The 15,748-nt window shown below is 42.6% G+C and overlaps 1 protein-coding gene across 5 annotated transcripts in view; it reads left to right on the forward strand.

Annotated features, from left to right (window-relative positions):
- Positions 1-8,124: 8,124 nt before the first annotated feature.
- Positions 8,125-15,748, forward strand: part of AP2A2 (adaptor related protein complex 2 subunit alpha 2) — a 103,109-nt gene continuing 95,485 nt past the window's right edge. For all 5 annotated transcript variants that reach the window (XM_048855796.2, XM_075129313.1, XM_048855798.2 and 2 more), the window contains exon 1: positions 8,125-8,291. In XM_048855796.2, the coding sequence (XP_048711753.1) occupies positions 8,225-8,291 (67 nt within the window). In that variant the 5' untranslated portion in view covers positions 8,125-8,224. The remainder of the gene's footprint in view (positions 8,292-15,748) is intronic.

Raw genomic sequence — 15,748 nt, forward strand, 5'->3', positions numbered from 1 at the left:
TACAAGTTCTCTTCTCCATCCCCACCAATAAGTTTGTGAACACCTCTCTCTTCCCATATATTCCCTGCCTCATCCTCCTTCCAAATTTCCAGTCTCTATTATCCACACCCACTCAGTGTGGTTCTCTGTCCCTCTTTAATGGTGGCTGGGTCACACAGAGATTGATGAGTCTGGCACAGTCTTTGCTAACAGCACAGTTTTTATCAGTACAGGCTCATGCTTTTAGAACCGGAGGTCCCAGATTTACTTGTGTTGGACACAGGGCCCATGGGTCAATTTCCTTTCTTCAGCCAATGCACCCCCTCTCTGCCAGGCTGGACTCCCCACATTCTGCATTCAGAGCTGGCAGGAATGGAAGGTACTGAGCCAGCACAAGAGCAGCCTGCCCAGGAAGGATCAATGCAGCTCCCAGTAGCAGGAGGCTGCAGCTGAAGGTCAGCTCAGCTGATCAGCAAGCCTCTGAGTGGGTTTGCTGTTGTAAGTTTCAGGGTTGTTCTAGCTTACTCCTGGCTGTTTATGGTCCTAAAGGACCTTTTGGGCAGCCAGGGATCTCTGGGATGTGATGACCCCAGCCTCACCCCCAAGGCTGACCTAAGGGAAAATGTTGCCCTGGATGAACTTGTATATTGGTGCCTCTGGCCTCCGCTGCCTCCCCGGGGTCTCCACCAATCCCCCCACTGCCCCTGGCCCCAGCTGCCTCCCCATCAATCCCCCCATCATTCTTGGACCTTGCTGCCTCTCTCCCCTCCATTGCCCAGAACTCCTTTCCATGGCCTTGCACGCCAGGGCCGCCCCACTCCTTGCCATTTGACCACAGTGTGCCCCCTCCCCTGACTATAGTGCCTTGGGCAGTCATCCACCCATAACCCTGCTCACCCCCTACACTGGGAGTGTGTTGTGTACGAGCTAGCCACACTGCTGTACAAGATTTTCCTATGCCAAGGGAACCTTCTATTCACTGGTTTCAGTTGTTTTGCGCTATGAGTGGTAAAAAGCAGCCATAACAGGGCTGAGGATCTGGCTGTTTGTCTCCACAACATGCCATCAAATCAATAATTGTTTGAACACAAACAAAAGATTTAAGATGACTCATTTCAAACCTTTGCCTCACTGTGCCTGGTTTTGCTAGATTTCTCCTCTGAGTTTTCCTGAATCCTAAGGATTTATGACATTTAGGAAATTTTCCAGATTTTGAGATTTTTAGGCTGCATTAGGTCATTTGGAATATATTGTAAGCCCTTTGGAGCAGGGCCTCTTTTTTATGTATTTGTACAGTGCATGCCACAATGGGGCCCTGGGCACTATGACAACACAAATAAATAACATAGTAGGAAGGTTTTGAAGGAGCAACTTTAAGTATTTTAAGTTTTTGAACTCTGATTCACAGTAGTACAGCAAGATACAGAGGCTGATTCTCCATGGTCTTGCACTTTGTGTAGTCAATTACACTTGTGCAAAGTGAGCACAATTCTGTTTTGGCAGCATTTTACACCCACTTTGCATTAGTCCTAATGAACATATGGTGCAAGAAACTGTAAAGTCATATTTTTGGTTCACTACCCCAACTAATTGCCACTTTTCTTGCTCTGATTTTGTACATTGGGTACAATATGCAAGAGTCAAATTCAATCTGCAGACATAGATACAGAACTTCTATTGAGTCAAATTGTACTTGTGTAAGAGATTAGAAATTCGTCCTAAAGAAGTAGCTGAAAATGTCATTTTAAAAGAGACAGATAGAAGGCCTAATCCCACAAGCACTGCATGCCCAAACTCCCATGGATAACAATTCAGTGTTACTTTGATACATGGAAGGTATCAGTTTATCTTTTTATAGATTGTATCCTTATTTGTCCTATTTAATATTAAATTTGTCTGGGTAAAAGTCTGCATGTAATGCATCACAGTTAAATTCTAGCTAAAACAAAAATTTCCACGCATTACTCAGAACTGAAAACAAACTCCGACCGGCCTCAGTAGAGGTGGCTTGCAAGTCTGCTCATAGCATTGAATACTAAAAGGAGGAGGGGAACATTTCTTGGTGAAGCCTGAGTTTATATTAATAATATGTGTGGTGGTACCAATATATTCTCCAAGGGTATTTTGACCCAAAAGCAGTAAAGAAACAATACAAAAAAGTCACACAGTTAGGGACGGTGCATTTGGCCACCAGGTGACACTGTCTTCTTATGAGTGGAAATTAGATCAAGACATCATTTTGGCCAACCTGCTTAAAATATTATGGAGTTTATTTCTTGTGTAACTGGAAATTAAGTAGTTTAGTCATAAGCTTGAAGCTTCAAAGGGAATTAGGCCTGTTGTCTTGTGTCAAGGTCCGATTTTAAAATAAAATGGTCTTTGATCTATGGAAAATGACAGTTTCTTCTCTCTGTTTAAGTTTGCAGGTAAAGAGAAACCAAATTGCAGAGGAGACTGTCTGGATGTAATAATCCAGAATATAAAATACAGCCCTTTGAAGTAGATTATGTCGATTAGCATTTCAGAGGATCTCAGAAGAGGGAGCTCTGGAAAGTCTAGACTTCAAGTGGCTAGCTAAGAAACATAAGAGATGATGACTTTCTCACTAGACTGGACTCTCAGCATCATCTTCTATAATTTAATTCAGCTCTTGAATCAAGGAGGATTAAAGACACAAAAGGAAGAAGCAAAACGTCTTAACAAATTTGGTGAAATGAATATCACCTGGAAACAGCTTTGAGACTGCAAGGAAGATTCAATGAGCTAGCAAGACAGACAGAGGAAGCACTACAGAAAAGTTTTAGATTACTAGGAGGGTTGAGTTCGTTATAGTCTGCCTTTTACTTATCCTGTGAGATCAGGCAAGCCATTGACCAAGTAAACCATGGGCCAGCTTCTGAAAAGTCTTACAGGAATACTAAGGAGAGGAGCATAAATTCAGCCCCAGCACTTATTGTGCCAATGTTGCTTCTCTGTCCATCCCTTTGCAGGTACAGCTCCCTAAATGAAGAGACATAGCCAGGAATCCCTACCCTGCATTACCCTCTGGAACAGCGCTGGTGCACAGTGTTCTGCCACCCCATAAGGAGGTGTTGTTGTGGATTTTCCAGTTTCTGCCTTCCCAATGACTCTCTGGTACAGGTCTGCACCAACCCCAGTTGTAGTTCTGGTTTTAATAAACTGACTGGAGCTCAATGCTATTGTCCTATTTGCTGTCACAATTGTAAACAATGAAGCATGTTGCTAGTTCTACTGATTCAGTGGGGTAGCAAGACTCTAGTTTCAGTCGGGGCAGATGTAGAGCCGATTGTAAAATCACTACAATGGGCATTGTTAGCCTTGTCTGTGGTCTCAACAGAGAAATGAAGGAGTGAAGTGGTTGGCAAGACTTACATGATTCTTTCGCTCCTGCAGGTGGTCTGTCCGTTTCAAGGTTGACTTGGTGAGGTTATGTAGAAGAGGCTTGCTCTTCTGCCTGTGCTGTGTCTATATGGAGGACTTCAATCTGCAAGGTAGTCACACCGGCCAGCATAACAGATATTCAACATAAACAAATTTCTTTAGAGTTAGTCAGGAAATATAGGTTATTATTTCCTTTATCCTGTGACATTAACCTGTAGGTAGGATGAGCCAAAGGAAGTATCTAGCAGTCAAACAAGAAGGAATTGTAGATCGTTTGAGTTGCTTTCATTTACTGTTTGAGTTTGACCTGTGTTAAGAGCTGATTTAATGAGCGGCTCAAAGGAAGCCATTTCCAGTGCACAACAGGAAGTATTTGTATTGGGTGTACAAATCCCAAGAATTATGCTGCATGTTCTTGAACACCATCTATCACTTTATCTATTCAGTAGCTATTTACATATATTAAACATTCTTGTAACAACTCATGTTCCATTGGATTCTGTAGTCCACACATACTTGAAGTTTTGTCTTTTCATCTTTTAGACCTGAGCCTGGGAGGCTTTGACACTCTCAAATTCTGTTACTTCAGTGGGATTGAGTGCTGTGTATTTTGCAGGGTCGGACATTTATGGACTCGTCAAGAAAGTTTAAGATCATTCCTGTAAGGAATGGTGACGTTCCAAGGCTTACATTGCAAGTCCTCATGGTTACCAACAAATCCCTGGACACATGTTACAAGTGTGACCAATGCAGTGACATTTTCCTGACTCTAAAGGAAGCCTTTAGAAGGAAAAAAACAGAAGCCACTAAAACAAAGCAAGAAACCATCTTGACCCATACTAGCAACCACAGCAGACCCAGCCATTGCTCCTGCAAAAAAGAAGGGGGCTATGACTATTAAGCTACCCTCCTCCAGGTTGTTGACATATAGGTATATACCTTTGACCTCACTCATCTTAATCCAGACATACGGGACAAGTTTTATTACAAACTGCAGTACATGGTCAAAGTACATTATCTTTGAAAACTACATTATTCTGAAAACTACGTTATATTTGAAAACTACAAACTACATTTCAAAGTACATTATCTTTGAAAACTCATGGTGATCGGGGGAAGTCCCGGACGACTGGAAAAAGGCTAATGTATTGCCCATCTTCAAAAAAGGGAAGAAGGAGGATCCTGGGAATTACAGGCCAGTCAGCCTCACCTCAGTCCCTGGAAAAATCATGGAGCAGGTCCTCAAGGAATCAATTCTGAAGCACTTAGAGGAGAGGAAAGTGATCAGGAACAGTCAACATGGATTCACCAAGGGCAAGTCATGCCTGACTAATCTAATTGCCTTCTATGACGAGATAACTGGCTCTGTGGATGAGGGGAAAGCGGTGGACGTGTTGTTCCTTGACTTTAGCAAAGCTTTTGACACGGTCTCCCACAGTATTCTTGCCAGCAAGTTAAAGAAGTATGGGCTGGATGAATGGACTATAAGGTGGATAGAAAGTTGGCTAGATTGTCGGGCTCAACGGGTAATGATCAATGGCTCCATGTCTAGTTGGCAGCCAGTATCAAGTGGAGTTCCCCAAGGGTCGGTCCTCGGGATGGTTTTGTTCAATATCTTCATAAATGATCTGGAGGATGGTGTGGATTGCACTCTCAGCAAGTTTGCAGATGACATTAAACTGGGAGGAGAGGTAGATACGCTGGAGGGTAGGGATAGGATAGAGAGGGCCCTAGACAAATTAGAGGATTGGGCCAAAAGAAATCTGATGAGGTTCAACAAGGACAAATGCAGAGTCCTGCACTTAGGACGGAAGAACCCAATGCACCGCTACAGACTAGGGACCGAATGGCTCGGCACCAGTTCTGCGGAAAAGGACCTAGGGGTTACAGTGGACGAGAAGCTGGATATGAGTCAACAGTGTGCCCTTGTTGCCAAGAAGGCCAATGGCATTTTGGGATGTATACGTAGGGGCACTGCCAGCAGATCGAGGGACGTGATCGTTCCCCTCTGTTCGACATTGGTGAGGCCTCATCTGGAGTACTGTGTCCAGTTTTGGGCCCCACACTACAAGAAGGATGTGGAAAAACTGGAAAGAGTCCAGAAACACAAGGAAAGGTAATATATTTTATTAGACCAATTTTGGTGAAAGAGACAAGCTTTCCAGCCACACAGAGCTCTCCTTCAGTGCTGGGTACCACACTTGGGTACCACACTCAGGTACCAGTGTTATGCTCTGGTGCCCAGACCCTGCAATAGGCTACCCACACCTTGGGGGTGGCAGGGAGAGCTGGTGTTATTAATAGGGCTGTCAATTAATCGCAGTTAACTCACGCGATTAACTCAAATAAATTAACTGCGATTAAAAAAATCAGTCACCATTAATTGCACTTATAACAATAGAATACCAATTGAAATTTATTAAATATTTTTGATGTTTTTCTACATTTTCAATATTGATTTCCATTACAACACAGAATACAAAGTGCACAGTGCTCACTTAATATTATTATTTTTGATTACAAATATATGCACTGTAAAAATGATAAACAAAATAAATATTATTTTTCTGTTCACCTCATACAAGTGCAAACTCTTTATTGTGAAAGTATAACTTACAAATGCAGATTTTTTTTTGGTTACATAACTGCACTCAAAACCAAAACAGTGTAAAACTTTAGAGCCTACAAGTCCACCTAGTCCTACTTCTTGTTCAGCCAATCGCTAAGACAAACAAGTTTGTTTCCATTGACGGGAGATACTGCTGCCTGCTTCTTATTTACAATGTCACCTGAAAGTGAGAACAGGTGTTCACATGGCACTTTTGTAGCCGGCGTAGCAAGGTATTTACATGCCAGATATGCTAAACATTCTTATGTCCCTTCCATGCTTCAGCCACCATTCCAGAGGACATGCTTGCATGCTGATGATGCTCATTAAAAAAATAACGTGTCAATTAAATTTGTGACTGTACTCCTTGGGGGGGGGGGGGGGGGAATTGTATGTCTCCTGCTCTGTTTTACCTGCATTCTTCCGTACATTTCATGTTATAGCAGACTCGGATGATGACCCAGCACATGTTAGTTTTAAGAACACTTTCACAGGAGATTTCACAAAAAGCAAAGAAGATACCAATGTGAGATTTCTAAAGATAACTACGGCCCTTGACCCAAGGTTTAAGAATCTGAAGTGCCTTCCAAAATCTGAGAAAGACGGGATGTGGAACATACTTTCAGAAGTCTTAAAAGAGCTACACTTCAATGCAGAAGCTATGGAACCCAAACCACCAAAAATGGAAACCAACTTTCTGCTGGTGGCATGTGACTCAGATGATGAACATGAACATGAGCCGGTCCTCACTGCTTTGGATCATTATCAAGCAGAACCCATCATCAGCATGGAAGCACGTCCCTTGGAATCTTGGTTGAAGCATGAAGGGACATATGAATCTTTAGCGCATCTGGCACATAAATATCTTGCAATGCTGGCTACAACAGTGCCATGCGAACGCCTGTTCTCACTTTCCAGTGACATTGTAAACTAGAAGCAGGCAGCATTAGCTCCTTCAAATTGTAACCAACCCTTGTTTGTGTGAGTGATTGGCGGACCAAGAAGTAGGACTGAGTGGACTTGTAGGCTCTAGAGTTTTAATTGTTTTATTTTTGAATGCAGGTTTTTTTGTACATAATTCTACATTTGTAAATTCAACTTTCATGCTAAAGAGATTGCACTACAGTATTTGTATGAGGTGAATTGAAATATACAATTTTTTTGTTTTTTACAGTGCAAATATTTGTAATCAAAAATACATATAAAGTGAGCACAGTACACTTTGTATTCTGTGTTGTAATTGATTAATACACTTCCAAATGTAGTAAACATCCAAAAATATTACAAAAAAACTTCAAATCCAGACTCCAGCGAGAAACTGCTGAATTGGAATTCATTTGCAAATTGGATACTATTAATTTAGGTTTAAATAGAGACTGGGAGTGGCTAAGTCATTATGCAAGGTAGCCTGTTTCCTCTTGTTTTTTCCTACCCCCCCCCCCCAGATGTTCTGGTTTAACTTGGATTTAAACTTGGAGAGTGGTCAGTTTAGATGAGCTATTACCAGCAGGAGAGTGAGTTTGTGTGTGTATGGGGGTGGGGGGGATGTGAGAAAACCTGGATCTATGCAGGAAATAGCCCCACTTGATTATGTAAAGAGTTGTCACTTTGGATGGGCTAGCACCAGCAGGAGAGTGAATTTGTGTGGGGGGGTGGAGGGTGAGAAAACCTGGATTTGTGCTGGAAATGGCCCACCTGTTGATCACTTTAGATAAGCTATTACCAGCAGGACAGTGGGGTGGGAGGAGGTATTGTTTCATATTCTCTGTGTGTATATAAAGTCTGCTGCAGTTTCCACGGTATACATCCGATGAAGTGAGCTGTAGCTCACGAAAGCTCATGCTCAAATAAATTGGTTAGTCTCTAAGGTGCCACAAGTACTCCTTTTCTTTTTTTAAAATAAATGGTATTTTATTGTTGTTTTACAGCACGGTTATTTTGTTTAATCGTGTGATTAATCGCGATTAATTTTTTTAATCGCTTGACGGCCCTAGCTATTAAGCATATAACCCCCCTTGACTCGCCTTCCCCCCTCTCCACGCAGCAGGGGGCGCTGCGGGGCCCTAGCTCACCGCCTGCCCCCCGCCCCCACCTTGTTTTGCCGGCCGGGCGAGCGGGCGGGCCCCGCGTGCGCCTGCGCAGACGGGCGGAGGCTGAAGAGCCCGAGTGCGGAGGTGGTGGCGGTTGTAGCGGGTCTGTTTTGCTGACGGCCCCGGGCTCAGCTGCTGGGCCAAGATGCCGGCCGTGTCGAAGGGAGACGGGATGCGGGGCCTGGCGGTCTTCATCTCCGACATCCGGAACTGTGAGTGCGGCCGCGGGGCCCGGCTGCGCTGGGAACGGGGACGGGGGCGGCGGCTGCTGCGGGTCCGCTCCGGGGGGGCGCTTCGGAGCGGGGCCGTGCTTGGACGGGACGTCGCGGGGGCCAATCCGGGAGGGGCTGCTTGGAAGGGGGGAGCGGGGGCCGCCCTGGGGGAGGGACTGCTGCGGGGGGGAGAAGCAGGGGCTGTTCTCGGAGGGGGGGGGGCGTGCTGACGTGGGGAGGCAGGTTGCTGGGGGGGGTTATGCTGGGGGGGCTGGGTTTGTATGGGGAAGGGGGCTGTGGGTGCCTTGCTTTAAATGGGGTGTCTTGGGGAGCCTGTACGGTCAGGGGACAAACAGTATGGGTGGGCTGGGACTCGGGCTTTCTATTATGATGGTGTCTCTATTTCAGTGGGTGTCTGGCCCGTCCTCCCCTTTCCCCCCCATGCTCGCTTTGAGATTTCCAAGCGCTGCTGCGCCCTGGGGTTTCTTTCTTAGTGACTTGTGGTGAGGGGGACAGTCTCATTGCATGATGGCTAGTACCTAGTTCTTGGTTGTGTGGATAAAATGTGGATTGGGGTGGGGAGTTATTCCAAGTCCTCGGTTGTCATTTTAGCCAATGCAAAGGCGTGCAGTGTGTGTTAAGGAGGAAGACTCTGGCCTTGTTCCAGAGAAAACGTTGTGGTAGTGGAACTGATCTCTGTCCATCCCCCAACCCTTCTCTGTGGACACACTTAAATCTACTTTACAAGAGGGTTATATCAATTTAGCTTAATTCGGGATGCTACTGAATTAAGCTAAATCCATGTCAGTCGTAGGCCCGTTTAATTTTGCCCAAACAGGGTGTTTGTGCCACTCTAAATTGTTTAAAAAAAATCTGTTTGTTAGACAAGTGTAACGTGCAGTCAGAGTTTTTGTCCCTGATCTTTGAGAAGCTCAAAGGTGAGGTGAAAAGAGTAATGAAAAGAAAACTGTGTGGCTGAGGGTGATGGCAAGGGAGGGGTTGTATGTGTCAGAGAGAGAGTCAAACACACATACTCTGCTGTGCCTGATAAAGGGAAAAGGTAGAGGAGGAGGGGCGCATGCTAGAGAGAAGCCTGAATTCTTGGAGTTCTTTGTGTGATCTTGGGAATTGGATTAATATTAAGCACAATGATAACTCTTCTTAAAATGTTTCCAACCAAACACTGCAAGTTCATGAGAACTCCTGAACACAAAATTAGTCATTGATCAAATGTCACTGACTTTCAATGTGTTAAATAAACTAAACTAACACTGAAGTGTTAACTTAGGTAAAACTCTTATAAAAAATTACCCCACAGTGTTACTTTAATATTCCTCCATGATACTGATGAACTAATGGGATCATTGAAGCCATTTGTCATTCTTTGAGTATATCTAATTTGCTTGGATACAAATCATGTAGGGATTGTGGCTTGCGCTACATACATACAGACTAGATGAGAGGCAATATGATTTTTCACAATCAGAACTGCGCAAAATGAAAATTCCATGGCTGGAAGAAATTAAACTTTGCTTGCAGTTGAAGATGATTGGGACTCTTGGAATTGATAACTAAAAAGGTGGCGCTCATTTCTGGAGCGGTAATGGTTGTCTTAGTGTTCCATATTGATGATTGGCATTATACAGTTTTCCTGCCTAGACACAGTATAAAAAAACCCCATACACTTTGTACGATGAAGACAAAATGCAAGCAGTGGTAATGGAGGCAGAGGTAGAAGAAATGACTCGGCTGGAGTGTGGATAAGGATGGAAATGGGGGCAGCATGGTCTTTAAGTAATTTTCTAATGTATCTATTATATAAACAAGGCAACAAGCAACCTGTTGTATGGTGGTGACATTAAGGATCTCTAGCCTGCAACTGGAGAAGAAAGATGGTCCAGTGGTTAGGGCCCTAGCCTGGGACTTGGGAGATCCAGGTTCAATTACCATCTCTGCTACAGACTTCCTGTGTGACATGGGGCAAATCATGTAATCTCTCTGCTTCCATTTCCATTAAAATGGGGTTAACGGCACTTCCCTACCTTACAGGGTATTATGAAAATAGATAAACGGATTGACCGTGGGGCACTCAGATACTGTGGCAATGGATGGTTAGGCAGCTAGGAGGGAGGTATCTAAGATGAGCCAGAAGCAGATTTTCTTATTTTTTCATTTGGTGGGCCCAGCTATATTACAGATTTCCTGGTGAAATTCAGAGTCCTATGTAAACTCTGGGAATTCAGTGACATTTAACATGAAATATAACTGCTATCATGCTTAATACTGTAGTGACTGCAACCATCGATTGTTTTCAGGCAGTTGTCCAAGAGTGCTGCTATTCTGTTCTTCATAAAGATTGGTTATGCTAGCTCACACTCTAAGAACACATAGCATGTTCCTATTATTTGGGCTGAATTAATGGACCAAGAGAAAAATCAGGCAGGTGATAATGGAACCCGGAACAGATGAAACATACAAGAGAAAATTAATGGTCACACCAGTTTTTCCATAAAAGCTAATTTGGGCTCTTGATTTAGCCCTGTTAGTTTTGCACAAGGACTTGAATTTGGAGGATATATCACATAGTAATAAGTTGGAGAAACTTAAAACGTGTAAGTGTCTAGTAATATTGTGAAGTAGGGGCATAGCGAGCAGATCGAGGGACGTGATCATTCCCCTCTATTCGACATTGGTGAGGCCTCATCTGGAGTACTGTGTCCAGTTTTGGGCCCCACACTTCAAGAAGGATGTGGATAAATTGGAGAGAGTCCAGCGAAGGGCAACAAAAATGATTAGGGGTCTAGAACACATGAGTTATGAGGAGAGGCTGAGGGAGCTGGGATTGTTTAGCCTGCAGAAGAGAAGAATGAGGGGGGATTTGATAGCTGCTTTCAACTACCTGAAAGGGGGTTCCAAAGAGGATGGCTCTAGACTGTTCTCAATGGTATCAGATGACAGAACGAGGAGTAATGGTCTCAAGCTGCAGTGGGGGAGGTTTAGATTGGATATTAGGAAAAACTTTTTCACTAAGAGGGTGGTGAAACACTGGAATGCGTTACCTAGGGAGGTGGTAGAATCTCCTTCCTTGGAGGTTTTTAAGGTCAGGCTTGACAAAGCCCTGGCTGGGATGATTTAACTGGGAATTGGTCCTGCTTCGAGCAGGGGGTTGGACTAGATGACCTTCTGGGGTCCCTTCCAACCCTTATATTCTATGATTCTATGAATCAAGTCTAGGCTCAGTGTGCCAAGACACTGCTAGGATGCTAATAGGCAGACATCTGAATGTCATTAGCCTTAGAAGGATCCAGCTGAAGAGAAAGAAAAAGGCCTTGCTTGTATTTGCTGCATGAACTAGGTTGGCAAAATGTAATTTTGTAATATCAATAAAATATTCACCCTCTCATTCTTCAGACAAGTTTTTTCTTACTATACAGATGCTGCTATAAAATGAAAATAATTGAGCTCATTGTTTATATTTAATTCATAGCAGCAACACTGATCCTATATGAAGACTCTAGTGACTTTCTCTCACATTTTTCTCTAGTATATCCACTGTCTGCCTCTGATAGACATTGTTTTCCTCAGTTCATAATATAGAACCTGGTATTATTTTGTTTGATACTAGTAAGCAAAATGTAATATAGAATTAAGTGCATAATTAAAATGAAGAATGCCTTGACAACTAAAGCAGAGCAGTAATGATCACTTTAAGTATTTCTAAGATAGCACCTACCACTGTTGAATAAAATAGAAGTTGATTCAATAAAAGATATAACCTCACCCACCTTGTTTATTACTTATTGCTGTCCTTTACAGTAATGTTTACATAGTGGACTTTGTTCTTCACCTCTCTGGGGTTTTCCAGCTTTGTGTACTTTTTCTTTTCTTGTAATCCTCGTCTTTGTGGATATGACTGCAAAAAAGTGGCCTTGTAATATGTTACGAAAAAAGCAAAACTCAGGTTCAGCCTTGTTTTCTGGAAGGCAGTTCTACTGAGATGGAAGGCAGACTGGATTGAGTACTTTTCTCTGGATATTGTAAACGTCCGTATGAGAAATGCTTGCATTGTTCCTTAGGAGTGCAGCTGTGTTTGGTTGCAGATGAAACTGGTTGTGAATTAAACTCTGTAGTTAGGCCCTGTCTGTGTACACCCTTAAAGATTAAAACTAGGGCTTTGAATTCCTGCTGGACGTGAACTGGGAATGTGTGGTTGGGGCACAACCCAGTCGTAATATTTTTCATGGGCCTTTTTTGTTAAGGACAGACTTTTGTAAAGTCTGTGTAAAATGGATTTTACATTGCCTACACCCTCATCCACAAACACAGTGAATTATAATAATCCAATCCATAGGTGACTAGCACAAATCAATAAGGTCAGAATTTCATCCTAGACGAAAGAACATAATTTCACAGGAACCGGAGACAGAAGGGTTTCTCACCACTGTTTCTGCCTGGAAATCCATAATTAATGATGAGTCCAGTAGGATCTTACGGACTTGTACTGTCTTAACAAATATAGATCAAATGCTGTGGTGGAAGTGGCATTGTCTTGTAGTTTTTTCAGCATGCATTTTCCCTTTCCAGTATTGCGACTTCTGTCTTGTTTACATTCAGTTTGAGTCAGCTCTTTTTCATTCAGGTGCTGATCATAGTGTCTTCAAGGGCAGTGATTTCTTCTGGTAAGAAGTTGAGATAAAGCTGATGTTATGAGCATGTCGTTGGCAATGGAACTTGTGCCTTCTTGTAACCTCTGCCAGTAGTCGGAGTATGCTAAGCTGTCGCATCCCAAATTTAAACCTGATTGAAGGGTATAGGATGTCAGTGAATATTAACGTTGGAATTTGGTTGAGTATTCTTGTGATCGTTGTCCAGGAAAAGGAGGTTGGAAAGAGGTGGAAGCTTAAGAGACTGTCCTTCATTGTCCGTAGTTTCATGAGCCTCTTACTGACTATTGCATGTTTCGGGAGGTTTAAATGTCAATTTGTCAGTAGGCTCATTTACTTTTGGGGTAAAACTTTCAAAAGTGCCTAAGTAATATTTTTAAAGGGACAAGGATTTGTTTTTGCAAGTAGTGACACAGGCATTACTTAAACTTTCCAGTACTTCCTGTACATGATTGGGAAACTGGATGGTTGCTGCCTTCTATTCTAGTTTGAATCTTCTGAAATTGGTTCTGTACGTGGGGGGGAGGGATCTGTACATCAAGTACAGTTAATTCTACTTAAGTCAAAGGCTAAATATTTGACACACTTGTAATCTTGTGCATAAAGCCCACTGTCATGCTGGGTTTCAAACTTAACTCTGAATTGCTTGGACTCAAATTTTTAAGTGTAGATATTTCTTTTATTACTACTGGATTGTGTCCTGAGGGATTCAGTGTATATTTGTATACAATTTAGATGGAAAGGTTGCAAGCAAATAAATTAGATGGTTGTTCAAACATTGCTTCTGTAACTGATTCCTTCCTTGTTATCACAAATAACGTTATTTGGATTAAGTGTGTTTGATTTTTATTTGTTAGTACTTTCAACTCGTGGGTGATAGAGAATGGAGGATTGGCTGCTTTTGCAGGTGCAATCGTTAGCAGTTGAAGAAGGGAGGCTGCCAGTTCTGGGCCTCCTAGCATTCCACAGCTAGACACTTGAGTTAAACTGAAGTGCCTAGACAAATTAACTTCCAAATCTCTGCTGGAATACTAATGAGACTCTCATAACAGATAAGCATATCAATAGATGTTCCTCCTGGTGTTGGAGCTTGGGCTCTGAAACCCAGTGAAAGGGATGGGTTTCAGATCCTGGGCTCCAGCCTGAGTGGAAATATCTATACTGCTATTTTTAGCTCTGTGGCCCAAGTCAGTTGATCTGGAATCTCAGGGTATGTCTACACTGCAGTTACACACCCATGGCTGGCCAGTGCCAGCTGACTTGGGCTAATGGGCTGTTTAATTGCAGTATAGACATTCAGGCTCAGACTGGAGCCTGGGCTATATGACCCTTTGAGCTGAGGGTCCCAGAGCTTAGGCTGCAGCCCTAACCGGAATGTCTTCACCACAGTTAAACATCCCCTTAGCCCAAGCCTCAGGTGCCCGAGTCAGCTGGAACGGGCCAGCCATGGGTTTTTAATTGCAGTGTAGACATACCCTTAGGGAGTGGGCAAGCAGATTGGTTTGTTGTCTCTATATGCTATATTTATTTACGAATGTTTTCTCAGTCCCCATACATGTATTTGTGTAATGGTTTACAAAATTCTTTGTATCTTTTGGCTTCACTGATATGTGCTGAGTGGACCATTATCTATATTGCATGGTTCTCTGTTTCGCGTGCACTGTCAGGATGTAAACAGTTTTTTTTATTTGGGGGAGCTAGAGTTTAAAAAATAAACTAGCTGCTGAATATCACTTCAGTGAGTAGTTTTGTACCATGAGTAAATTTGTCTACTGCTAGTAAAGTGTAAAAGGAATTTCTGTTCCAAACTGAGTGATTTCTTTCTTTCTTAATGCAATCCCTAGATTTTTTTTTTCTTTTGCCCGGAGAGTGGGAAAAGCCCCCTATTGTGTGCACCAGTACTGTAGACAGTTCCAGTAATCATTAATTTCTGCTCTAGACTTTATTCCTAAGTTTCAGAGCCACTTCATTGAAAATGTTGGTAGACCTTTTAAATAGCAAAGGCAGCGGTGGAGGTGGGAGAGCGGGTTGCTTATACTGAAATAGAGCTTTTTTTTCTTAATGTTGTCATTTGTTAAGGTTACAAAATGGCACTGAAGCCCTTTTAGGGCTACCTTCTGCTCTCAGACACAATGTGAGATACATCCAACAATGCAAAATTGTAATGTGGTAACTTAGTAGAGCTACTGATACTAACTCTTAGTACTTCTCCTCAGACTCCAGCTCTTGCACCTTTTTCATCTTCTCCCCCATACACCAACCTTTTTCTCTTGGGCTCAATCCTTGGTATTGCAAAAAGTTCATTTTGTCTTCTGTTAGTGATGTGATTGCCCCCTTCAGCATTCCCCAGTTGCATGGAGATATCTTACAGACTACCTTTTCCCCACTTTGTTTCAAGAAAACAATCTCTATTTAAAAAAGATCAAGAATATCTCTTACACATTGTAATAGCGTCAGACCTTGGATTTATATTAGAATAAGCCAGACTCTCAAGCCAGATAAGATACTGGATGTTTTTATGTTATCTTTTTCTGTATTTTAGAAATCAAAAACAAATTATAACTACAGGCATTTTAAGAACTGTTTTCAGTTGCTTATAACTTTGCCAAATTTAAACTGCTTAGGTTGAAATTTTCCATGCAGGATGACTTTTGGAGAAAACTTGAGAGGAAAAAACTAAGCAGTCTTGATGAATTTAAGGACATTTTTTTGCCAATATTAAATGTTTAAAATATTTCTGAGAAACCCTAGCACCTTCATGCTTGGGGGTGGGGATCGGCACTGACTTCAGAG

The sequence above is a fragment of the Caretta caretta genome, chromosome 6, assembly GCF_965140235.1.
Source record: "Caretta caretta isolate rCarCar2 chromosome 6, rCarCar1.hap1, whole genome shotgun sequence".
Taxonomy (NCBI): Eukaryota; Metazoa; Chordata; order Testudines; family Cheloniidae; genus Caretta; species Caretta caretta.